The 25,470-nt window shown below is 39.6% G+C and overlaps 1 protein-coding gene across 2 annotated transcripts in view; it reads right to left on the reverse strand.

Moving 5' to 3' along the window:
* LOC111845458 (NLR family CARD domain-containing protein 3-like) overlaps nucleotides 1–25,078 on the reverse strand; it is a 79,435-nt gene extending 54,357 nt beyond the window's left edge. Inside the window, exons 1-10 of one of the 2 annotated variants that reach the window (XM_072706801.1) lie at nucleotides 24,990–25,062; nucleotides 19,705–19,853; nucleotides 19,085–19,198; nucleotides 16,446–16,509; nucleotides 16,034–16,262; nucleotides 14,145–15,873; nucleotides 3,937–4,110; nucleotides 3,635–3,808; nucleotides 3,475–3,521; nucleotides 1,342–3,003 (exon numbers count right to left, since the gene is read on the reverse strand). In XM_072706801.1, coding sequence (XP_072562902.1) covers nucleotides 2,471–3,003; nucleotides 3,475–3,521; nucleotides 3,635–3,808; nucleotides 3,937–4,110; nucleotides 14,145–15,873; nucleotides 16,034–16,262; nucleotides 16,446–16,509; nucleotides 19,085–19,198; nucleotides 19,705–19,811 — 3,171 coding nt within the window. In that variant the 5' untranslated portion in view covers nucleotides 19,812–19,853; nucleotides 24,990–25,062 and the 3' untranslated portion in view covers nucleotides 1,342–2,470. Of the gene's footprint in view, nucleotides 1–1,341; nucleotides 3,004–3,474; nucleotides 3,522–3,634; nucleotides 3,809–3,936; nucleotides 4,111–14,144; nucleotides 15,874–16,033; nucleotides 16,263–16,445; nucleotides 16,510–19,084; nucleotides 19,199–19,704; nucleotides 19,854–24,989 lie in introns of those variants that run through there. The other variant, XM_072706800.1, reaches the window with a different exon arrangement.
* Between the last annotated feature and the right edge of the window lie 392 nt (nucleotides 25,079–25,470).

Raw genomic sequence — 25,470 nt, forward strand, 5'->3', positions numbered from 1 at the left:
TCTCATTTTCCTCTATTCATTGTATGTTCTTTATAATTGTTGGGTTGAGATTGTGTATATATTATCACTCATGTGTATTCTTATGAATGTATAACTTGTTTTATATGGCAACTGTGTAAGTGCTTAACAGTAATTTTCTATCACGTGCAGCAGACGAGCCCACCTCTGCTGTACATTCTGTTGTTCCTATTTCCACTCCCACTTCCACATCCCATTCTATCCCACTTGAAATGTTGTTCACACCCACAATGTAACCTGATCACCTTAAAGTATAAATAAACCCTCTCGTGGTGCCACACCCTTGTAGCTACACTGCGGTGTGCACCCTTGCAAGTAAAACAGCGCGTGTCTCATACTCTGTGGGCCAGCAGCCGGGGGGGGCTGATCACTCTCTCCGACAATAATTCTATTGAATCCCACAGTGTGTGTGTGTGTGTGTCTGTGTGTGTGTGTGTGTAGATTTCTTCCATACAGTCATCTCACTGCTGCTATTGACTATGGCTCTGTGCAATATCTTAGCAAATGTGCAATTACCAACCTACCCAATAGTTTCACTTATTCTTATTGACTAAAGCCCTTCCCCCCTTATTTATTATATTTATGATACCTTTGCATATACCCCCCCAATGTCTCTTGTACCATACATTGTGTATATTGTGTTTTTATATTGTTCTTATATCTTGGACTGACGCTGTCACTTTCTTGCATCTTTGTGGTCTTGCCAGCTAATTTCGTTGTCCAGGCAACTGTACAATGACAATAAAAAGTCTTGAAGTCTTGAAAGTCTTAAATGTAACACTGATTTGGTGAGAATTATATAAACACCATGCAGTGTTAATTTAACACTGGCAAATTTGCTGTGTATTCTTAAATTGAGTGGATTAAAAAAAATAAATAAACTCAATATGGAATAAATCAGGATTCCCAAAAAAGAGAAGAAATGCAATTTTTTGTAATTTGGAATCACATTCAGTGCATCACTGATGATCAAACATGTGAAATCAGAAAGTTATTCATATTGGTCTTATAAGCAAAACATAAATGATAAATAAAACAACAATAAAAAATAGAAAAGTTGCAGTCAGAATAGCAAACTAAGACCATTCTCATAGTTAGTCTGGAGACTGCTAGCCACTCCATGTTTTTAAGAGTACCACCTTCATTTCTCAAAATCAGAGGTGTCCAATCTTATCTGCAAAGGGCCGGTGTGTATGCAGGTTTTCGCTGCAACTCCCTAATTAGGTCATTAATTAGAGGACTGATTGGCTGAAGAGTCCTCACACCAGGGTTTTAACAGCTGACCTACAGGTTATCCCAAAAACCTGCATACACACCGGCCCTTTGCGGATAAGATTGGCCACCCCTGCTCTAAATGTAGTTCTGACATAGCCTGGAGGTATGTTTTGAGTCATGGTCTTGCATGTATCATGTAGCAAAGCTAAAAAGGATTTTTGTAACTTCACCGAATTTTATTTGTAGTACTTTAATTTTACAATAATACTGTATTTATGAGTTCGATGCTTAATGGTACATTAAAAAAAGATGGTACATATTTCCTGTTTCTGCCGTGTTGCGATGGGGAGGGTAATTGAGGGAACACGGTGTCTCACATCCTGCGTCCGGCCGGAAACCATCAGTCACCGCAGAGCTGTTGTTGGGTGCATGGGCCGAGTTCTGCTTTCTCAGGTTAAACTCTATAGTAAAGATGTTCTGTTTTGTTTGTTTGGCATCATTTTTCGTAGTGAGGAATATAGTTCATTTTAATTATCCTTTCCCTGTGTTTTAAAATGAGTGAGTGAGATGATGGCCGTTTGCTAATTAGGTTGTCGGTTTTCAAGTACAACATTTAAGTCAACTTAAGCTTTTTCATTCCACATGACACAACAGTTCACTGATTTAGTTAGGAAATTGTTATTCCTGCTTGTAATTTGCTCATAGAATCTAATGTGTTTTTCTTTTGTTAACAACTCTACAGTTTTTTCTTTCTTTCGCAGTTATATCACCTGTTAAACGATTATTACATATGTTGACTAATTAATTATTTTCAGTTGTAAGTAGTAAAGTGAATTTATTATTTTAATTTACCAGAGAAAGCACTTCGATTATGTTACACAGTTATGCTTTGGACACCGCTGAACTAGGACATCAATAAGATACAATAGATCGCCTTATCCTGGTAGGAAATACAATATATATACCTAAATGTATAAAAGGAACATATACAGGGGAGGGGAAAAGCCCCCCACGCATCAGGATTATATTTTGCTGGTTCATTTTACTCAGAAAGATAACCAGTTATTTTGAATGTTTATTTTGCATACTCACTAAACCCAGTCATTTATTTTTGTCTAACATATATTTCAGAGTAAAATGGGATTATTCATGTTAAAAATCAGACATTTACCTTGGAGAACCAGCAACACGTCACGCTGTCATATAGTAAGAAATTATTCCTCAAGCACACAGTGAGCTATTCCAGTATGCACAGTGATACTGAGCAGTTTATATAAAGCCCAAACCCTGGACAGAGGGGTTCAGTGAATGAGGAGGTGACCCTGTGCAGGAGGGTCAGTCCATCAGAGGAGACTCTGTAGAAGGACAGAGCACCAGCCCCCCAGTCCAGATACACTCCTACTCTGCGGGAACCTGAGGGCACTATGAGCATGACAGTCTGTTTATTATTGTGCAGGACAGAGTAACTGTGAGGATCACAGATCAGAATCCATGACTTGTCATTGGCTCCTAGTGCACAGTCTGCACTCTGTCCTTTCCTCCCAATTCCTTTATAAGTCACTCCTATCCTGCCTCCAGCTCCACCCCACTCAGCCTCCCAATAGCACCGACCAGTCAGACTCTCTCTGCACAGAACTTGGTAACAACGGTCAAATCTCTCTGGATGATCAGCATATGGCTCCTCTGCCTCCCATGTCACCTTCCTGTTTGCCTCTGACAGAGACAGGCGTCTGTGTGCTGTGTTGGGGTCCAGTGTCAGCTGGCAGGAGTCTGTAGGCAGGAGGAAGAGCCGCTAAGATCATCAGGCAGAGCAGCACTGTAATTAATTTTTCCTGTACCGTACAAAAACAGCACAGCTTCCCCTGAGGGAATTCAGGTACAGGAAGCCCCAGAGTTAAGAACGCCTGACTTACGGACAGCTCGTACTTACAAACAGACTGCCATACAGCCTGTTCTATTAAAAATTCGGGTTAAATACAATGGTTCATAATAACGAATGCATACGCTACTTTGTGAAGCTTGTGAAAATATTGAGTGGTAGTTTGTTTAAAAAAAACTGATAAATGAATTAATAGTGTTTTTGGTGATGTTTATTTTGTTTTTCTTTTTTGAATGTTCTAAATGACACACACACAGAAACTCAAAGATTGAAATACATCTAAATACAGTGCAAAAAACACACTCATCACAATAACTGTATGAATAATAGTATTATTAATAAAAACATGCAAACAGACTTACATTTCTGTAAGCCTGGTCTGGTCCTGCACTCTCCACTATGGTCCACACTACAGGAGAAGCAGAATGACATACTGTAGTACTGCTGTATCCATTTATTTGTGCCTCTTCTTCACATACATGCATAAGTATCTGAAGCGTGTCAGACACACTCTCTACTCACTTCAGCTTCTCCAGTTTACAGCTGGGATCCTCCAGTACAGCAGAGAGCAGCTTCACTCCTGAGTCTCCTGGGTGATTGTAGCTCAGATCCAGCTCTCTCAGGTGTGAGGGGTTTGACCTCAGAGCTGAAGCCAGGGAAGAACAGCCTTCTTCTGTGACTCTACAGCCTGACAGCCTGCAGAGTGACAGACAAAAACTCTACAATATATAAGATCACCTCACCGATGCAAGAATTACTTTTAAGTAAATGTGACTCCTTTCAATAATTACAGTTTACAGTGTGGAATACCCAGTAATACTGACCTCAGTATCTCCAGTTTACAGTGTGAATCCCCCAGTCCAGCAGAGAGGAGCTTCACTCCTGAATCCTGCAGGTCATTGTCACTCAGGTCCAGCTCTCGCAGGTGTGAGGAGTTTGATCTGAGAGCTGAAGCCAGTGCCTCACAGTATTTCTCTGTGAGATTACAGCTGTTCAGCCTGAAAAAGGAGCCGTGTTATTATACACACTCAGACCAGAATATACTACATGGACAAAAGTATTGGGACACCTGGCCATTACACCTACAGGAACTTTCATGACATCCCATTATAAATCCATAGGAATCAATATGGAGTTGGTCCCCCCTGTGCAGCTATAACAGCTGCCACTTTTCGGGAAAGGCTGGATTCTGGAGTGTGTCTGTGGGACTTTTTGCCCATTCATCCAGAAGAGGATTTATGAGGTCTGGCACTGACATTGGATGTGAAGACCTGGCTCATAATTTCTGTTCTAATTCATCTCAAAGGTGTTCAGTGGGGTTGAGGTCAGGGCTCTGTGTGAGCCAGTCAAGTTCTTCCACAACAAATTCACATAATCGTCTTTATGGACCTTCATATGTGCACTGGGGCACAGTCATGCTGAAACAGAAAAGGGCCTCCCTCTAACTGTTCCCACATAGTTTGAAACATAGAATTGTCCAAAATATCTGTTTCCTTCACTGGAACTACGGGCCTTCACTGGGGCCTAGCCCAACCCCTGAAAAACAACCCCATACCATTATCCCTTCTCAAACTTTAAATTCACCAAACTTTACAGTTGGCACAGTGCAGTCAGGCAGAAAACATCCTTATGGCGTCTGCCAAACCCAGACTGCCGTCATTCCACAGAACACATTCCCACTGCTTCGGAACCAGTGGCAGCATGCTTTACAGCTGTCCATCCAATGCTTGGCATTATGCTTAGTGATGTGAGGCTTGCATGCAGCTACTCGACCATGGAAGCCCATTCCATGAAGCTCACGGTGCACAGTTTGTGCTCTGCGGTTAATGCCAGAGGAAGTCTGTAGCTCTGCAGTCATTGAGTCAGCAGAGTATTGGTGATTTTCATGCACTATGTGCCTTTGACACTCGGCAACCCCACTCTGTTACATTACATGGTCTGCCACTTCATGGCTGAGTTTCTGTAATTCAGCTAAGAAAGAAATCCAGCTGTGTGATACAGGCACCTGTTCTTCGAGTTCAGGATACCCCAGTTTAAAGGGACTTTATCTTCATTCACTTACATTTAGCCCAGACAACTTTAAAAACCTTAAACCAAGTTATCAAACAATGACATCCTGTATTCACAAGCAGTCAGCTAACAGCATGACAAGTGAACTGCTGCAGGTACGTTTACAAAAGTTTTTGACCATTAGACTTCACTTTACCTGCAAAATAATAGTGGATTTACAGTTAGAACTAAGTTTAGTAGAAGCTAAATGATCTGTTAATGGTTTTCAAAGTTTTTATTAAAAAAGTTAAACTAATTAATGGTTAGCAGATTAGCAGAACCCTGCCCATCACTATACATATCAAATAGACCAGGGGTCACCAACTCCGGTCCTAGAGGGCTACTATCCAGTAAGTTTTATATCCTACCTGGCTTCTGATGAGCCACACTAGTTCTCAGGTAAATACCAGGAGCAGGTGTGACTCATCAGAAGCCAGGTAGGATAGAAAACTTACTGGATAGTAGCCCTCCAGGACTGGAGCTGGTGAACCCTGAAATAGACCATATTCCTTCATAATGTTCTGGTATTACTGAGAGACCCTTTAATATCTGCATAAGTACAGTCGAACCTCGTTACAACGTACCCCGTTTATAACGTTTACACCAATACAACGTTCAAATTTCGATGTCCTGAATTCGCGTAATGCATTATTCCATTTGCCGGTATCGCTTAGAACGTACACCTTTACAGCGTAAACTTCTATATAACATATGATTTTCAGAGGAAAATAGGCAAACTGACCTTCGTTACAACGTACAGCCTCATCTTCCGAGTGTGCGCACAATTCAGAATCGGCTGTTGCCGGCCATCTACATCGCTTAGCAACGCCTAACTGTATGAACCTATCCTCACGAAGCATTCCACGCCGGCCGGACTCCTTGCATGCAGCCCCCGTTTTTTCATGGTTTTGCATGGTGTCATGCTGCCGCATATCAAGCAAGATGCCTGCTAAAAGGAAACGGATTTCGCTGACCGACAAGGTGGAAATAATTCAGAATTATACATGGCAGCCTTATACTGCTGACGCGAACTAAGTTCTGAAACTGTGTGGTTATTGGGGTAATTGTGTGACATATAGTGAAAGAAATTAACAAAAGACAGATGTCTAACACATGTATCGAAATTTATTTCAGCCAATTGAATCATACAGGTGCATAATTTCGGTTTGACATTAGGTTACAGTAAGGCGATTTGAATGATAAGCCGGCAGTGGATTTTGCGTTATGTCGGCTGTCTATGAGTAACTGATATTAACCTAGTTTGAAGAATATAGTTCCTATTCAGAATAGGAACTATATTCTTCAAACTACACAAGCTGTATGTCATAGTGTCAACTTGAAGGGTGATTTATAAAAGTTTTTTTATATACATTTTGTGTTCTGTCATTCATTTTGAGGGACTTGGTTACAACGTACTATGGTTATAACTAGAGCTGTCAAAATTAACGGGTTAACGCGGATTAATCCATCATCATGATTAATCTGATTAAAAGTTTTAATGCAATTAACCCATCTGCAGCACAGAATGAGTCAAAATCCCTGAAATGTTTCTGTCAACCCATTTCGGCCAGTTTTGGTGCATTCCATTTGCCCTAGGAACTTGTATTGTAAAAGTCGAATTCCGAGTTTTGAAGCTGGAAGTGACGACATGCATGCTCCCGTTTCTTGGAGATCCAAGAAATATCTCGGAGCAGCACAGAGGATCCCGAGTTAAGAATCCAAGATGCCTGCGCCCTTTATCTTTATCTACCTGTATCTTTTTCTATTTTTATATTTGGTTTTCCGGCGTCTTCCTCTGCGATGTTGTCTGGTAGGATCGGTGTACTGTTCGTATTTGTCTGGACTCTCCTGTCGTTGGTCCTTCAACCCGGTTTTGGACTTTACCAGTATACAGCTGACGAGCTCCTCCAACTTCGTTTTCATCTGGCTGCTCCACCGCCGGCTGCGCTTCATCTTCACACAGACATCGCATTCCTCCCTCGCCGAAAGTATATTCATCGGGGCTCTCGCCAGGATTTTCTTCATGACAAATCCAAACCAATACAGTCATTCTGGTCCACTTCTCGCTGTTCTCCACAGAACTCCGACCGGGCTGTTGACCACAGTGTATTAGCCAGCCTGACCAGGTCGGCTAACACTAACACTTTTGCCAAGTCTAATAGCACTAATGTCAACTTCGGTCTGCTCAACATCCGCTCGCTCACGAGCAAGGGACATCTCGTCCAAGATCTCCTAACCGACCGTAAGTTTGATTTTTTCTGTTTGACTGAAACGTGGCAACAGCCCAAAGATTTTTCCCAGCTCAACGACTCCACTCCCCCGGGGTTTGTTTATACCTGTCAACCTCGGGAGTACGGCCGTGGTGGAGGTCTCGAGGTAATTTATCGCGAGAATTGGAAAGTTCTGTCGTTGTCTGTACCTGTATTCAGTTCTTTTGAATCTGTTGTTTGTCAACTCTCGGGACCTGTTCCAACTGTTGTAGCTGCTATCTACCGCCCTCCAAAGTCTAATTCTGATTTTATAGGAGACTTTGCTGATTTGCTGACCCACTTGGCTACTGTATCTCCTAATATAATACTTCTGGGAGATTTTAACATACATATGGACAACAGTAATCATCCACTCACCAAAAACTTTTCATCCTGCCTCGATAGCTTTAGTTTTCATCAATATATAAACTTTCCCACTCATACTAAGGGCCATACTTTGGACTTAGTTTGCTGCTCTGGACTAACTCCCTTCAACTGCAAGGCTGATGAACTGCCAATCTTTGATCATCTGCTACTCTCTTTTAATGTTAAAATTACCCTTTCTATATCCAAGAATCCTCGCACCATCTCCTTCCGTAATGTCAAAAAAATTAATCCTAACACCCTTTCTGTTGCTTTTTCAAGACTTTCAGATTTCAACAACTTACTCACCTTAGATGATCTGGTTTCCCATTATAACAGTAGTCTTAATAGTATTTTAAACTCTGTTGCTCCATTAAAAACTAAATCTGTATTATTTTCTCAGTCAGCACCATGGTTTACAGCTGAACTCAGGCTTATGAAAGCAAAAGGTCGACGGCTTGAACGTCTTTATAAGAGAACTGGTCTCACAATCCATAAACAAATGTATAATAATCATATTTCATATTATAAGGAATGCATTAACCAAAGCAAATCCACTTATTTTACTAATATTATCTGTTCTAATGAAGATTCCACTAAATCACTGTTTTCACTGCTTAACTCTACTTTCATGCCACCGGATTTTCTACCTGTTCACCTATATTCATCTTCCTTCTGTGACTCTCTAATGCAATTTTTTACTGAGAAAATTCACAAAATTCACAGGAGTTGGCTTCTGATGAATCTTGTAGTACCTCCCTCGAAATTATCTTGCCAACACATTGTTTTACTGCTTTTCAGCTCCCCTCTGTTTCTGATATTTCAGATCTCATCTGTAAGTCAAAATCCTCCACCTGTCAGTTAGATCCTATTCCAACAGCTATAGTAAAAGATTGTCTACCCTCTTTGCTTCCCCTTATCTTTGCAATCATTCACTCTTCACTTACCACTGGAACTGTCCCTGTCTCTTTCAAAACTGCTGCTATCACCCCAATATTGAAAAAAACTGGTCTTGATCCTAATAATTTTGATAATTTCCGCCCTATTTCAAATTTACCATTCCTTTCAAAAATTCTTGAAAAAATAGTTGCAACACAGATCCATTCTCACTTAACTAATAATCATTTGTATGAACAGTTTCAGTCTGGTTTTCGCCCCCTCCATAGCACTGAAACAGCCCTCATAAAAATAACCAATGACCTTCTTATGGCAGCTGACTCTGGTTTTCTTACCATTCTTATTCTTCTGGATCTGAGTGCAGCCTTTGATACTATCTCTCACTCTGTTCTTCTTAGTAGGTTAACCTCCATTGGTCTCTCTGGTACACCATTACACTGGTTTAAATCGTATTTGCCTGAACGCACTCAGTTTATCCAGCTTAAATCATTCACTTCACAGCCTTCTCCTGTTGTCACTGGTGTGCCACAGGGATCTGTCCTGGGGCCCCTTCTCTTCATTATCTACCTTCTTCCTCTTGGTCATATTTTCGGTAAATATAATATTCATTTTCACTGTTATGCCGATGACACCCAGTTTTATTTGTCCACTAAACCTAACTTCACTCTTCCTCCACCTTCCCTTAGCCTCTGTTTAGCTGAACTTAAATCTTGGTTTTCTTCAAACTTTCTCAAACTTAATAGTAATAAAACAGAGTTTCTTCTAGTTGGCTCTAAATCAACACTATCCAAAATTGATTATTTTTCTATTACTATAGATAATTCTTTAGTTTCTGCGTCCCCAAATGTGAAAAGTCTTGGTGTCATCCTTGACAGCACTTTATCTTTTAATTCACATCTCAATAATATCATTCGGTCCGCATATTTTCATCTGCGCAACATTAATCGTCTCCGTTCATCACTCACCCCAAAAGCCACCGCCATTCTTGTCCATAGCCTTGTCACTTCCCGGATCGATTACTGTAATTCACTTTTATTTGGTCTCCCTAAAAAATCCATCCATAAGCTACAACTTGTCCAGAACTCTGCTGCTCGTATTATCACCAAGACCACCTCTATCCACCACATCACCCCTGTTCTGCAGCAGCTTCACTGGCTCCCGGTTAAAGATCGCATCAATTTCAAAATCCTTCTGTATACATTTAAGGCCATCCACCACCTCTCCCCTCCATATTTGTCTGATTTGGTTCAGGTCGCCACTCCATCACGCTGCCTCAGATCCTCTTCCTCTCTTCTTCTCTCTGTCCCTTCTCACCATCTTGCCACCATGGGGAGCAGAGCTTTCTGCTGCTCTGCTCCCCGGCTTTGGAATTCGCTTCCTCCAGACATTAGAAACATTACTTCACTTTCTCTTTTTAAATCCAGACTCAAAACTCACTTGTTTAAATTTGCTTTTCCAACATAACCTTTCTTTTATTCTATCCTTTTAATTTGAATTGTTTTATATAGATTATGTAAATTGTTTGCTTTTTGTGTATAGTGTCCTTGAGTGTCTTGAAAGGCGCTTTTAAATAAAATGTATTATTATTATTATTATTATTATTTATCAACAGAAGGGAAAGTTGTAGTTTTATACTGTTTAAGCACTACTTCTCATTTGTGGCTCATTAAATCGGTCACACACACTAAACCGTCCAACTTATCTGTGGACATGTTGCTACAGAGTTTTATACGTAAAGCACGTAATGTGTTATCGACTGATATTGCTAACAATGGCAATTAACCGGGTTGAATTGGATTTCATGATTAGTTGTATTATTTGTCGGATTTACGGTAGTTCGGGCTAATTGTAAGTGAATGAAGATAAAGACCATTTAAACTGAGGTACCTTAAATCCAACAAGTTGTCCGGCTAAGCAGAAAATCTTGCTTTTTGATATGGGTCCATGGTATTGCACTTCTGTGGCAGATGGAATGCATCCGACTCGTGTTCAAGATGTTCAATAAACACGTTAAGTTCATATATATTCCCTTTTTTTTTGAGTCTGTTTGCTCATGCAAAATGAAATGCGATTAATATAGATTAAAAATGAATGATATTTAATCGTGATTAATCTAAATTAATCCACAGCAACCCTGTGATTAATCTGATAAAAAAAAAATTATCGTTTGACAGCACTAGTTATAACGTACAAATTCTTAATGTCCCCCTAGGTACGTTGTAACGAAGTTCGACTGTATCTCATAAAGCTCTGAGCAGCTCTGTGACTCAGTGATCAGTACTACAGCCGACCATGTAGGGTTTCGAGTTCAGTTCCTGCGTGGGATTATATATGTGTGTGTGTGTGTGTGTGTGTGTGTGTGTGTTTATGTGGGATTTGAAAGATGTCCAGAGGAGCTTAATTTTTTTAAATTACACTTAAATTCCTGATCCCATGAACGAAATCCTTTTTTCTGTATTGCGGTACCTGGGAACTTGTAAAATTACCTGCACACTAGTCACAGAAATACCAATCCTTTCAGATTTCATATTTGTTTAAAATAAATATTTATAAATTGTGATAATTCATTCATTCATATTCATGGGGGTGGTGGTGCAGGGGTTGGTGCTGTTGTCTCATGGCAAGAAGGTCCTGGGTTTGGTCCTAGGTCCTTTCTGTGTGGAGTTCGCACGCCCTCCCTGTGTTTACGTGGATTTTTGCTGGGGGCTCTGGTTTCTTCCCATGGTCCAAAAGCATGCAGGATAGGTTGATTGATAAGTCTAAATTGGCCCTGTGTGAGTGTGTGCACCCTGCGGTGTGTTGGTGACTGCCCATGTTTGGTTCTCACCTGCACCCATTATTCCTGGAGTAGACTCTGGTCCCCCCCACAACCCCAGATGGGATTAGGCAGTTTCATAATATTGATGTACTGTATATTCATGGGGAAATTGCCTTTTTGCCTATCCCGTCTAACTCTTCATAAAACACAAAGACACGTACAGGGTTGGCCAGCATCCAGCACCCCTGCAGTGATTGGCATTAAGGGCCTTGTTCAAGGGCCTAGTGATGACATCACTCTGCTGGCCAGGAGATATGAACCAGCACCCTTCCACTCATAGGCACGGAGTCCAAACCCGCAGAGTCACATACCACTCCCAGTATTTACAGAAATTCTTCCTCCAGTATCCACAACCAAAATTAACTTCTGAGTAGTTTTCCCAGTATTAAGGCAAACTGGAACATTCAGGCTCTTGGTGGTTCATTACACAAAGGATGGTCATGGAAAACCTGTATTTTTTAATGACATCACTACCTTCAGTCAATATAAAATTGGGGTTCCAAAAAAAAAATCCAGCCTGGTTATTAATCCAAGAGGGGAAATGTTATGTTATATGTTAATGAATGGTATATTTTAGGGCTGGGCGATTTGATTTGTTCTTCTGTCCCAACTTGTGATCTAAAAGCAATGAGGCTGCCACACACCGCAAAAATCTGCTGTAAAATAACAGTCAAAAGTCTGGCAGCAGAAGTGCTAGACAAAACCTATTAACGGTGAAAAACATTTTCACCAAATGTACATCAGTACTATTGGTCTTTATGAGAATGGGCAGGTTCAGAAGCTGCAGAGAATAACAGACTTCATAACCTGCATCAAAATAAGCATTGAGAAGATTTTTCCATTAATTACTGTCTTCAAAAGTCTTTACGACTGTCACCCATAAAGATCTTACGAGAATCTACTGTTGTGGCAGAAATTATTTTGTACCGTGGCTGGGGAATTTATACTGTTGCCCTATACAACACCGTCATGGTAAAAAGTTTAAACAAAGGCAGCACCCTGTCATGCTATGCAAATATACATCAGGACTATTGGTCTTCAGGACCTGCCAGACTTTTGACTGACATTTTACGATAGATTTTTTTACAGTGTACGCGAACAGGCGGAAGCAAGCAAAACCTGAGCAAGTTTTATATGGTTGTAGCATATCAAGTCTATAAAGTAAATTAAAGTATAAAAGCCTATAAAGTAAATATTGCTAATCAAATAAATTCGTTTTGTCATTCAAAGTAGGTCTAATAGGATTTTTTAAATTTCACGTAACGCTGTCAGTGAAATTTTATTTTGTAGAGACGCAGCAGCAGCATCAACAGAAAAAAATTGAGGAATTTAAAACGTGGATGCTTAGCCTGTATATTCTTTAGGCTATTAAGCCCACTGATTCCTTTATTGTTAAGCCTATTTTTGTGTGGAATGCTATTGCCAAACCTGTCCGTTGTTGCCTATATGTTGCTTAAAAATAAATATTTTCTGAGTGGCAATGTTACCATTGCTCATATTTCTTTATATAAGGCTTCGGTTTAAGGTGACATTTGTTAGGCATGCAGAATATTTGTCCCTCTTTTAAATTGGAGCGAGCGTGAAGCGATATGACTGGAGCGGGAGGAAATTTTAGTGGAGTGAGGAGCGGTGTTGAGCGGAGCGGCTTAGTGGGAATTAGAGTGGAGAAGCGGGCGGAGCCAACAGCCTCGTGAGCTCTACTCCGCTCACATGCTCTGATACAAAGCCTCATTAATAATTTAGCCATACTAAGCTGCTTATATTGTGGCCGTAAATAAATGTCCGTATAGCACAGAAAAGCTGGCGCACCACCAAATGTTGCACCTGTCATCTGAAGTACTAGTGATTATTGCGCATGCGCGATTTAATCGCGATTTGATATCGCCCAGCCCTAGTATATTTATACAGCTTCATTATTTACTTAAAACAATGTTAATCTATTACTGCCAGACTAGATGTGTTGTCACATCCTCAGCCAGGAGCACCCGAGGCCAGCAGAGGGCGTCAGTGAGCAGCCAGAGACAGCAGTCTTCTGGAAGCTTCCAGCTCTGGGGTCCATCACATGGACACACCTGCTGACAATAACACTCACACACTGTTTCCATGGGGCTGGTGTGTGGCTCAGCAGGCTAAGCCTCTGTGCCTGTGGTTGGAGCATCGCTGGTTAGACACTCAGCAGAACAGTCAAATGTCTGTGGGCCCTTGATCGAGGCCCTTAACCCCCAGCTCCAGGGCTGCTGGATGCCAGCCGATCCTGTGCTGTGACCCTAAGCTTGGTGTCACCTGTAAATGTGTCTGTGTCTCTCATGGAGAGTGAGAAGAGAAACCATTCCATTGTATCTGTACTTGTGAAAATGAAGAATCATTTCATTTATAATCCCTACAGATAAAGAGCCCCCTTTATTTCTATAGCAGCTTAGGATGCACACTGGATGGTAATGGAAATGTAACTTTTTGTTTTTTTAACTACATCACTACCCTCAGTCATTATAAAATCTCGGTCCCAGATTATCAAAAAACAAATCCAGCCTGGTTATTAACCCATGAGGAGGAATATACTGCATGTTTAATTAATTTTAAACTGTTAATATTTTAAACTGTTTAAAATGTTAATGCGTCACTGCAAGGTAATATACATTTTCATATCATCACTTACAGAGCTGTCCTAGATGTCTTGACCACAGTCAGCAGCCTCCAATGCTCCATATCAGATCGGATGAATTTCTTCAGATCAAATACGTCCAGCTCCTCATCTGACATCAGTAACAGAAAGGCCAGAGCTGAATACTGTGCAGGTGAGAGGTATTCTGCTGAAAGACGTCCTGAATTCAGGTATCTTTGTACTTTCTCTACTAGAGAATTGTCACCCAATTCATTCAGACAGTGGAACAGGTTGATGGTCCTTTCTGGAGATAAATTCTCCTGTATTTTCTCCTTGATGTATTTGTCTGTTTCTTTAATGTTATGTGAGCTGGTTCTTGTCTCTCCCAGTAGCCTTTGTAACAGAGTCTTACTGGAGTCTGTTGAGAGGCCCAGGAGGAAGCGGAGGTAGAGGTCCAAGTGTCCATTCTTGCTCATTAATGCCTGATCCACTGCAATCTTCAGCAGGTCAGCTGTTGAGTTTGATAGAAACACGTAAAAAGCAGCGAGATACTCCTGGATGCTCAGATGCACAAAGCAGTACACCTTCTCCTGATACAGCCCATATTCCTCCATAAAGACTTCTGTACACACTCCAGAGTAAACTGAAGCTTCAGTGACATCAATGCCATTCTCTGTCATATCTTGATCATAAAATATGAGATTGCCTTTCTCGAGGTTGTCTAAAGCCAGCTTACCAAGTTTTAACAAGAATTCCTTACCAGATTCAAAGCATTTATTAAGCTTAGGTTCACTGTTTTTCATGTACTTGTCATTTTTTAAATCTGTCTGAAACATCAGGAAGTGTGTGTACATTTCAGTCAGAGTCCTTGGAATTTCTCCCCTGTCAGTCTCACTAAAAAGCCTCTCAAGGACAGTGGCTGAAATCCAGCAGAACACAGGTATGTGGCACATGATGAAGAGGCTCCTTGTTGATTTCACATGGGTGATAATCCTACTGGCCAGGCTCTGATCGCTGAATCTCCTCCTGAAATACTCCTCCTTCTGGGCATCACTGAACCCTCTTATCTCTGTCACCTGGTGGACGTACTCAGAAGGTATCTGACTGGCTGCTGCTGGCCGGGAGGTTATCCAGAGGAGAGCGGATGGAAGCAGATTCCCCTTAATGAGGTTAGTCAACAGCACATCCAATGACGTTTTCTTTGTTACATCAAACCAGCTCTCATTGTTCTGAAAATCTACAGGAAGGCGACACTCATCTAGACCATCAAAGATGAACAAGATTTTGAACCTAAACAGCTCAGTGGATTCAAATGATTTCAGATCAGGGACAAAGTGGTGAAGCAGTTCAATCAGACTGTATTCATCCTTAATCAAATTCAGGTCCCGGAATGGAAAAGCAAATATGAAGTGAACATCCTGGTTTGCTTTTCCTTCTGCCCAGTCTAGAATAAATTTCTTGACAGAGACTGTTTTCCCGATACCTGCAACCCCTTTAGTGAGTACAGTTCTGATAGGTGTCTCACGCTCACATGAGGGTTTAAATATGTCATTGCACTTGACTGTAGTATCTTCTGTTTGCCTTTTCTTGGATGCTGTTTCAATCTGTCTCACTTCATGTTCATCATTGACTCCTCCAGTCCCACCTTCAGTTATGTAGAGTTCTGTGTAAATCTCATTGAGAAATGTTGGCTGTCCTTCCTTAGCTTTCCCTTCAAATACACACTCACATTTCTTCCTTAGGGTATGTTTGATTCTGCGCTGACATTGTGACAGAAGATGCCCTGAAATGAAATGAGAGGTAAATGCAAAAAACATTTTTTCACTCACACAAGCAAACCTAAATCAAATTAAATGTTAAACTGAAATTTAGAACACTATTTATGTCATATAATATTTTTTAGGGGCAAAACAAACACACACAGAATGAGATTCAGCTCTTACTTTTCTCCAGTAGGTCAGCGAGATCATTTTGCTCCATGGTCCTCAGGATGTACAGTGTGATCTTCAGAGCTCCTTCTCTACCACAGGTCTTCTGCATCTGACCATCACTGTCCAGGTCATTGTCCTCCTCCAGCTGAGGCTCAGAGCATTCTGGGTAATTCTGATCTAGGTACCTCGTGATCTTCTTCAGCTCATCCTTCAGGAACCTTACAGCATTTTCCTCTAGTAACTAAAATCCACAGTCACAGTTCATTATTACTGCTTGCACCAAACCTTTTCATAGGTTCATTTGAGTGTCATAGGTTTGAATATCTTTCCTTTAACATGATTAGTTTCTTATTGTACATCTGTATAAAATGTAAGCCAGTTCACACAACACTTCAGAAAATATATATCAGCAATGAATACAAACCTTCAATATGGAAGATAAAACCGGTTTCTCCTGTAGATCTGAACTGCATTCTTTCATTTGGTCTCTGTGAATAAGACAGAAATATGAAGACCTCAGATCATCTAAACAAGTGTAACAGAAAGTGTGTAATGGTCCCCAATAAAAGTGCTCTTGCTGCCAACACAGAATAACCTAGTGATGTATTTTAATTTGAAAAGACGTAAGATGCCTTTTTAAGCTTTATTCATTTGGGGCAGCTTCATAACAGCAATCGTCTCCTAACAGCAGAAGAGAACCAGTGATATCCTGCTCCACCACAATGAGATACAGCAGGCAGGACAGACAGTTTGATATGTAGCCTTTGGTATCCAGTGACTTGATTTTGATTTTGAAACAGATTTCAGCTTGATTAGCAGAGCTAACTAACAGCATTTGATTCAACATCCCTAGTCAACAAACTGTGCAAATAGCCTGAATTTATGATGGTCTTTGACAGGAAGCTCAATATCAGCATTTTCACAAACACATTTTGACAGTGAGGTATACACTAGCCTGGAGTATAAGAACAGCAACAATAAACCTTAAAAAGATGCAAAATATGTTTGTTTCCACCAACACGGAGTCAATGCTGGCGCCGATGCTGGGCAGGTTCTTGCTTGGTGCATTTTGAGAAGCTGCCAGTGTTTCCACCAGTTTCAAAATAAGAATGGAACAGAAATGTTACGAATGCGGAAGTGAGAGTAAAGTTAAGGTTCATATGAATTCAGTTTTCTTTTTATTTTGATCTGTTTTGGATTTTGAGTTTTTATAAGCTACCGAACTGCAAAAAATGTTTTCAGAGCATGACTTGTTGCGCTCTGTCTCTACTGCCTGTGTCCACTTTTGTTTCCCCCATGGCCCCCCTAAATACATGTTATTTGGGTCTCAAATAAATTCATAATAATAATAATAATAATAATTATTATTATTATTATTATTTACCTAATATGTAAACTAAAATTCTGTGCACTGGGAACAGGTAAAACAGAAATGTAAGCACATTTTTTTTGACGGACTCTTAACATGGGAATGCTGGGTGAGCGACATGCTTCACTTGGTGAAAAGCAAAGTTAACATCAGAAAAAAAATCAGGTTTCTTGAAGCAAGACAGTCTCATCAAGAAATCAGAATGAGTTACATATTTGTAAAAAACGCAAAATGTGACTGCAAATCATTGCATAACATCGGTTTTTTCAAAATTGCCTTTTGCTTCTTAATGCTGGTAATCTAGCGTAAGTAATTACTGGAGGACATTAAAATTAAATGCATCTGCCACCCCAACAGAACAACTGGCACTACTCTGGCCCCCCGTCTAGCCTCCTGAGACCCCACCCATTCATTTATGTCTATTGTAGTGGACATTTTGTTTTTGCATCTATCTTTTAACTGATGTAAGGAAACATATTTATTCCTATTGTGCACTAAAGAGGACATGCTGTGAAATTTAAAATAAAAATAAATTTGAAAAAATCTAAATTGTAAGATGTCTTATTTCCTCCAAAGACAAATAACCTAAATTTGAAGGACACTTTTTTCCCTTGGGTCTAAGGAGGCTAGAACTGCCACTGTCATGATCTCATTGCCACTCGAGCGGCACAATATTTTATTAGACCTGCAACATGTTTATAATTTGTTATTAAATCTGGTCAGCAGATGGATCTTTCGTTTCTATAAATTAAAAAAAAAGATGTAACGTTATTCTGCTAATAATTAACCAAGATGTTTCATGTTGCACTGGTGATGTTAGACAAAACTATATCAGTTATGGGCTAAATTTTCTGGGTTTGCGGAAGGTTCAGACACAATAGACCGACCCACTTTCGCTGACGTTACGGTTCCAAATTCTGAGACCAGCTTTTTTGCGGTACCATGTTGGAGCCGTTTTTCTGGCCCAGGGTTAGTTTTTTGTGGTGGAACCAGTTCTGGATTGCGTTGGTGGAAACGAGACAAGAGTGTTTATCTTATGTCCATGCTTAAATTACGGATGCAATGTAAAAATATTTCCTCCTTCCAATTAAAAACTCTTACGTAATTGATTACAATAGCACTTTTGAGTTTGTCAAAAACTTTAATGACTAATTGAAGTAATCACATCTAAATGCTATACTTTTGGCCTGATAAAATCAAACTGGTACAACTAAAATAAGCTAATACCTCCAACAACAGTTAATGGATGTAATATTAATTACACAGTTATGTCAGCACCATGTGTAATTGTCACATCATAAAGAACTATACTGGACATCAAACAACTAAAACACAAACATAGGTCCCAGAAGAAGACAATTTGTTGTCCAGTCTTTCTTAATTGATATACAGCAGTGTGCAGGTCAGCCTCCTTTTTTAAGCGTTATGCTGAGAATTGAAATTTTAAATGCAATTTTCAATTCATTAACTTTAAATTCCAGCTCACAGGAGGTCAAGTCTTTGTACAGAAGTCCTCATCCTTTTACCTCAGATGCAATTTATATAGAATACAGACTAAACTTAAATTCTTAAAAACAATTGGATTTGTGAAAATTCAAAAACAATGCATTAATTATAAAATGACTTTTCTTCTTTGTATTTGCCTGCATGCCTTTTGGCTGAGAGTCTGAGTGTTTCCTTAAATGCATATTTACCTTTGATCTGTAGGAAAATGTCCCTTTCTGAAGAGGAGTGGGGGCTCCATTGACTGGTCACTCTTCATGGAAACACAGCTGGGTGCAGGTGAGCCTGCTCTCTCCATCAGGACACTGTGGACAGAGAGGAAACAAATCCTCATTATATAAATATAATTCATATAATGTGAGCAGTATCATGTTACATCTTCAGTTGCTTAACCTGCTGTGAAGCTCTTCATGCAAACAGGCTTGTTTACAGTTAGATTTCATGTGAAATAAACTGTGTAAACTAAAATTAAGATTCCTATATGAAAGGTTTGGTTATCACTGTTACAGCCTCCATCACTAGACTTGGTTGTTGTTCCTTTTTTCAAGTTTGTATATTTATTTGTTCTCTACCACTTAACGATATGTGGTGATTTTGGGTAGGAGGAATGATGTGATGGTTGCCTCTAAAATAGCATAACTGGCTGATTTTGGAGCAAAGGGGAAAAAAAGAAAATGCTGAGGTATTTTATTATTAAACTACAAATATTAATGTGCCCCCCAGCCTTAGCTAGGAACCCTGTTTGCTTTTACCTTATGGCCTAACTATAGACCCACAGAGACATGCATGCTAGTGGCTGTAACACTGTTACCTCTCAGGCCCCTTTGATTTACACTCCACAGGGGGGGTCATTTCAGATGCAGCTCCACTCTCCTTATATCCCACAGGGGGGCTCATTTCAGAAGCAGGTTCCTCCATTTTTTGGTGTTGATACAGAGCAGATGATTCCTGCTGAGACCTCTGTGAACATGAAAGAAACACATACAGAAAAAATCTGTTAAATGACAGTCTTATAATGAGGCTTTTCCTGTTAAACAGTGCCAGTGGTGGCCTAATGGTTAGGGATGTGCATTTGTGATTGGAAGGCTATTGGTTCAAATCCCCCACCATCAAAGTACCCCGAGTATGGTACCGTCCTCATGTACTGCTCCCAGCGTGGTAAATAATAGCTGTTCCCTGCTGTGTTGCATGTACGTTAAATGCAAAGGACACATTCTATCATGGCATGTTTGGTCTTTTTCAGTGAAACTCAAAGGAATTCGATGCACATGATATGATAACTGGAGGTAAATCTTACTGAAAGAACAGGTTTAATAGCATAATTGTCAATGTTGAAGTTACTGGTTTAAACTGTTCTTTATATATTTTTATACTGTTAAATTTACACATTGCTCCATAATGGTGATTACAGTTTTGCCATATTTTTTACAGAATTATTTTGGCAACTACAGCGTGCCAGTTTTCTTCTCTTTTTTTTTTACAAAAAAGAGTTCTGACCTGCTGAATCACAGACCTCACGCAGACCAGCTACACCAGAGGTCTCCAACTCCAGTCCCAGAGAGCTACTATCCAGTAGGTTCTCTGTCCTACACTGTAAAACCTGACTAGTTAGTTCAACTCAAGCTGTTTGAGAAAACCGATTGCCTTAAATCATTGAAGTTTATGAACTCAAACAATTCAAGTAAAAATATTTTTTGTATTGAGTAAAAGTAACTTAATTATTCATAATTTAAGCAACTTAGTTAAATCAAGTTAAGAGCATCAGCTGCATTCATTAGTTTGATTTAAATGAGTTGAGTAACAATAACTTAAATGCATCCTCCTTATGTGAATGCTACTATTTAAGTTTTATTTACTCAGTTTTCTTCCTTTAAGATTTATTATTACATTCTAGTTAACTTAGTTGTGGCTACTCAGTCCATTTAAAGAAACTCATTGCCTTGAACCTTACACAGCAAATGTGCCAGTGTTAAATTAACACTGCATGGTGTTTAAATGGGTCCACATTGAGTGTTAACTTTAACACTCTACAGTGTGCAGTGAGTTTTGTTTTTCCAGTGTTAATCTTTATTAACTCCAATAGTGTTCAATTTACACCATAGGGTGTTGTCAATGAGTCTCCACCTCCACATATCTGCCCCATTTTAATATGCGCACAAGAAGTCATGAGGATCAGAAGAGCCAGCCCAGATTTATCCACCATCATGAGAAAGACTCTGACCAAAAAGGACCTTACAGCTTTTTATTATTTTATTTTGAAGCTTTGTTGATTAAGTTCTGAGTGATGTTGAAGATTGGAGCGCTGTGTTCCTGGTGTTGTTTTTCCTGGTATGTGATTTTACAGGATGCTGACATCAAGTTAGAAGAAAACCTCTTGGAGATTTACGGGACTCATCCTCTGAGTGGTTTATGTTTTAATGGTGTTGGGCTATGTTTGATTGCCAGTCCTGTCCTGGGATGATTAACATATGTCTGTAAAAGTGTTATAGGTGTCATACCCTTTTCTGTGCAGCTCCTGGTACCGCCCACTCCCCTGTTGACCAATGGTGCTGGATGTATATTTGCATAGCATGACACAGTACAGTTTTTGACTTAATCGTTTTTGTTTTTTAACCCACCGCATTTGTGATGAATGGCTTTTGCATGCTAGCCAGTGACTAGGCATAATTGTTCATTCTCTATAGTTTAACTAGAGAAGGTGTTGGTTTTTTCTCAGTGTATACTCTCTATGAAAAACATTCAGACCATATATACTTCCACAACCGAGGAGATTTCTTTGGGAATGCACATATACAAGAACTACACTACTCAGACCAACTACAATCCGTAAACCCAGAAAAATTAATGCTAACACATGGTACAGACTAATATCAGTGCCATACCAGCCTCGCTCGTGGTGGGTTTCAAAAATTAAGCTTAATAAAAATCTGAATATTAAATAAGCAAGGTGATTTGATTTGTTCTCCTATCCCAAGTTGTGGTCTAAAAGCAATAAGGCCACCACCCATTATATCTGCTTTAGCGGAAATGCACTCCTTCAACCATTAAGATAGCTCTCACCTTTTTTCAGCACTGCTAAATAATTATGTTATGCAGTCTAACAAAGTCTAGCTACATAATCTGTGTTTGGTGACTGGTGCCATATTCTTCACTCACTTCAATACCACAGGCAGTTCTCAGGAGAGCTTTACTGGTGCTTTCTTAGTCTGCTTGAAGAAAGCTATCGCATTCATGCTTAAATAAATATTATTATAACAACAGCTTTTCAATGCTCTCTAAGCTACATAAACACAGCACTGTGGTTATCAAGAACCAAACTAAAGACTTGCATAAAAAGAGAAAAGGCTATGTTGGTCGGAGTCTTTCTTATTATGGTGGGTTAGTAAAACACTGCAGCTGAATGCCCAAATGAGTTCAAATGAGAGTACATTAAAATGGGGCAGATATGGGCTACCCTTTTTGTACTTGTGTGCAGAGGCGATCCTAGGGTCTGTTGGGGCCCCAAGCAAAAATTCACTGGGGGCCCCCCGTCTAACCAGTTTTTGTCATCATTTTAATAAATAATCTGACATTAACAAAAAATTGTGAACAGTAAACTTTTTTTATTTCACAAGTTACCATTTTCAACAAGTTAATGGACTTTAAAATATGAAACCATTTTAAAGTTTGTGAAAACTGTAGGATGAATAGCAGATAGCAAAATAATTTAAAACAAAACCAGCCTTTGTAAATTGTTTTGATAACTGATAATAATGTGCACGTTTTGCAGGTTAATAAATTCTCTGATAAAGTTCATAGGAATGAACGTTCAAAACATAATTGCCACTACCGTAGTTTAAAGTGTCAGCTCTCATTCGCCATCTAGTGGCTTGGGGGCCCCAAGCAGCTGCCTGCCCTGCCTGATGACAAGATGCGCCTCTGCTTGTGTGTCACCCATATCGGCTTGCAAGTTGGGAAGTGGTGGAGACACATTGTCTTAACACTCTATGTTGTAAATTGAACACTATAAGAGTTAATAAATACTGTAAATAAATACTGCAAAAACAACACTCACTGCACACTGTAAAGTGTTAAACGCAACACTGAATGGTGTGGACCCATATAGACACCATGCAGTGTTAATTTAACACTGGCACATTTGCTGTGCAGAATGTGCACCTTATATTTTGAATGTGCCCCAGTAAAATGGGTCTGGCCACGCCGATGATCCAGCATGAATTCACATCAGACCGAAATACGTTTGTCAGATTTTTTGCACATTTTTTCACAACATTGCAGTTTGTTTCCCCCCCCCCCCCACGCAGACTCCGCCCACATCATGCAACGTCCACGCTGACTTTATGCTGATTAATTATGTGTGGGTTGAGTAATCAGTTAAATGATTACAGACAAGACTATTAAATTAATATAATTTTAAAGGAACATAATTATTTGGACTGATTCATTGTTTTAGTAGTGATCATAAAGTCAACTCAGAGAAAAAGAATTACTGCAACAAACTGGAATTATATCACCCCAACTTAAAAATCTAAGTACACTCAAAAGAACTGAGTTACTACTCCAACAATTAATTTTTGAGTAAAGTCAAATTGAGTGAATCCAACTTTCAGGAAAAATTAAGTTATATTAACTTACTTCTATCATTAAGAAGTACTATTAGGTTTTACAGTGTACATGGCTTCTGATGAGCCACAACTGTTCTCAGGTAAATTCCTCCAAACCTGTTATACCTGAAATACCTGTTCGTGGTATTTACCTGAGAACAGGTGTGGCTCATCAGAAGCCAGGCAGGATAGAGAACCTACTGGATAGTAGCTCTCCAGCACAGGAGCTGGAAACCTTAGGCTAGAGGCTGGAACCCGGGTTCTTCGGCACGCTAGCTGTTATCGCCAACTTTTATTATTTATTATTATTATTATTATTAATAATAATAATAATAATAATAATAAAAAATTGGTGTTGTGTGCACAAGTTAATTATCATGTGGGAACAAGATAACTTGTGCACAAAAGATAATTTACTATAAATTCATATGCATCTCTTACAACTTCAGATACATATACAGAGACCATATAATAGGTAGAATACATTTTGTGCACAGCATGGATATCAGCACCTTGCATTTCGTGTACAGAAGAAAGTAATTTCATTCACAAAATGCACTTTATCATCTAACTAAATTCATTTTGTGTACAAAATGCATTTCCTGAGTGAAAGAAAGTCATTTTGTGGACGAAATACACTTTGTGAACTACGTAAATTAATTTTGCTTACAAAATGCATTTCCTGAGTGAACGGAAATCATTTTGGTGACATGGATGTCATGAATTTTCGTGGACGAAATTGATTCTGTGGAATCACGCAATGTTTTTGTATTACGACTAAATGCATTTAGGTTTTTTGTTGAATCAGCAAAGGCACCACGGAACGCATTTCTTTCACAAAATAATTTCGTCATGAAATAATGTTTTTTGTGGTACAAAATGCTTTTTATATAGTACATGAAAACGAGCGCTTAACACTTAATTGGCGCCCCATACAAGACCAGCGAGAATTTCATTGCCTGGCGTTGCAATGTGAAAATAAAACTTGATTCGCTTACATGGTGTCTGAGTGTATCTGAAGTCGAATTTATAGTAAATTATCTTGTGCGCACAAGTTATCTTGTTCCATCAAGATAAATAACTTTTGCGCACAAGATAAAAAAAATCACCCTATGGAACTTTAGGGGCTCCTTGCCGTCCAGCTTCAAAATACTATCTTGTTAATTCCTGTAGTGTCCCACGCTCCATGTTTAGGCAACACTGTATTTAAGACGAACTCATATTTGGGCATCAGTTATTAAATATAAGTCAATATAAACGTGTTAATTCACTTAACATTCGACAAAATATGACATTTATTCCATGCACTTAGTTACAGTGTATCGAACTACAATAAACATCTAGTTATGCTGGGAAGTATTAAACCCCCATATATATAACTGGTCTCTGATGGCCACCCTAATCAAAAATAATTGCCGACGTCTCAGGTAAAACACTTATTTTAGTATTAGATGTATCTGTTAACTATAATCTTACCTTGCAATGCAAATACCTTTATATTATTCCAGAATCTTATTTGTGTTCCTTGCTGAAATGGTGACTCTGGCTTTAAATCTTTCACTTTCATTTACAGACAGGGAATTATAGCTTCGTACTACGGTGGGGGTGTGGAAAGTACCTGCCCTCCGGTAACTGACGATCGAGCTGAATGTTTTCAGGAATGTCTTAAAGGATACTGAGACAGACTGGGGGAGGGGGGTTTCGGGACGGTGTGGAATAGGAAGCGTGAGTGTTTAACACAGCGTTCCTTTTTCACTGGCTGAAAGTGGGGGACGAGTTGTGCCCGTCGCCGATATTAGTTCGGTCGCCGGTGAAGACATTGAGGAGAGCGGGGGGTAAATGTGTAGGGAAGATGGGGCTCCGTGTTGTCGGTAACACTGGCAGCAGGGCGGGTCGATCTTTGACGCGTGTCGTATTACAAGCAGGTCGTATACCAAGCCAAATTTTTCGCATCCAAAAGCTGGACTTATTCC

Source organism: Paramormyrops kingsleyae, chromosome 24, assembly GCF_048594095.1.
Source record: "Paramormyrops kingsleyae isolate MSU_618 chromosome 24, PKINGS_0.4, whole genome shotgun sequence".
NCBI classification, from domain to species: Eukaryota; Metazoa; Chordata; class Actinopteri; order Osteoglossiformes; family Mormyridae; genus Paramormyrops; species Paramormyrops kingsleyae.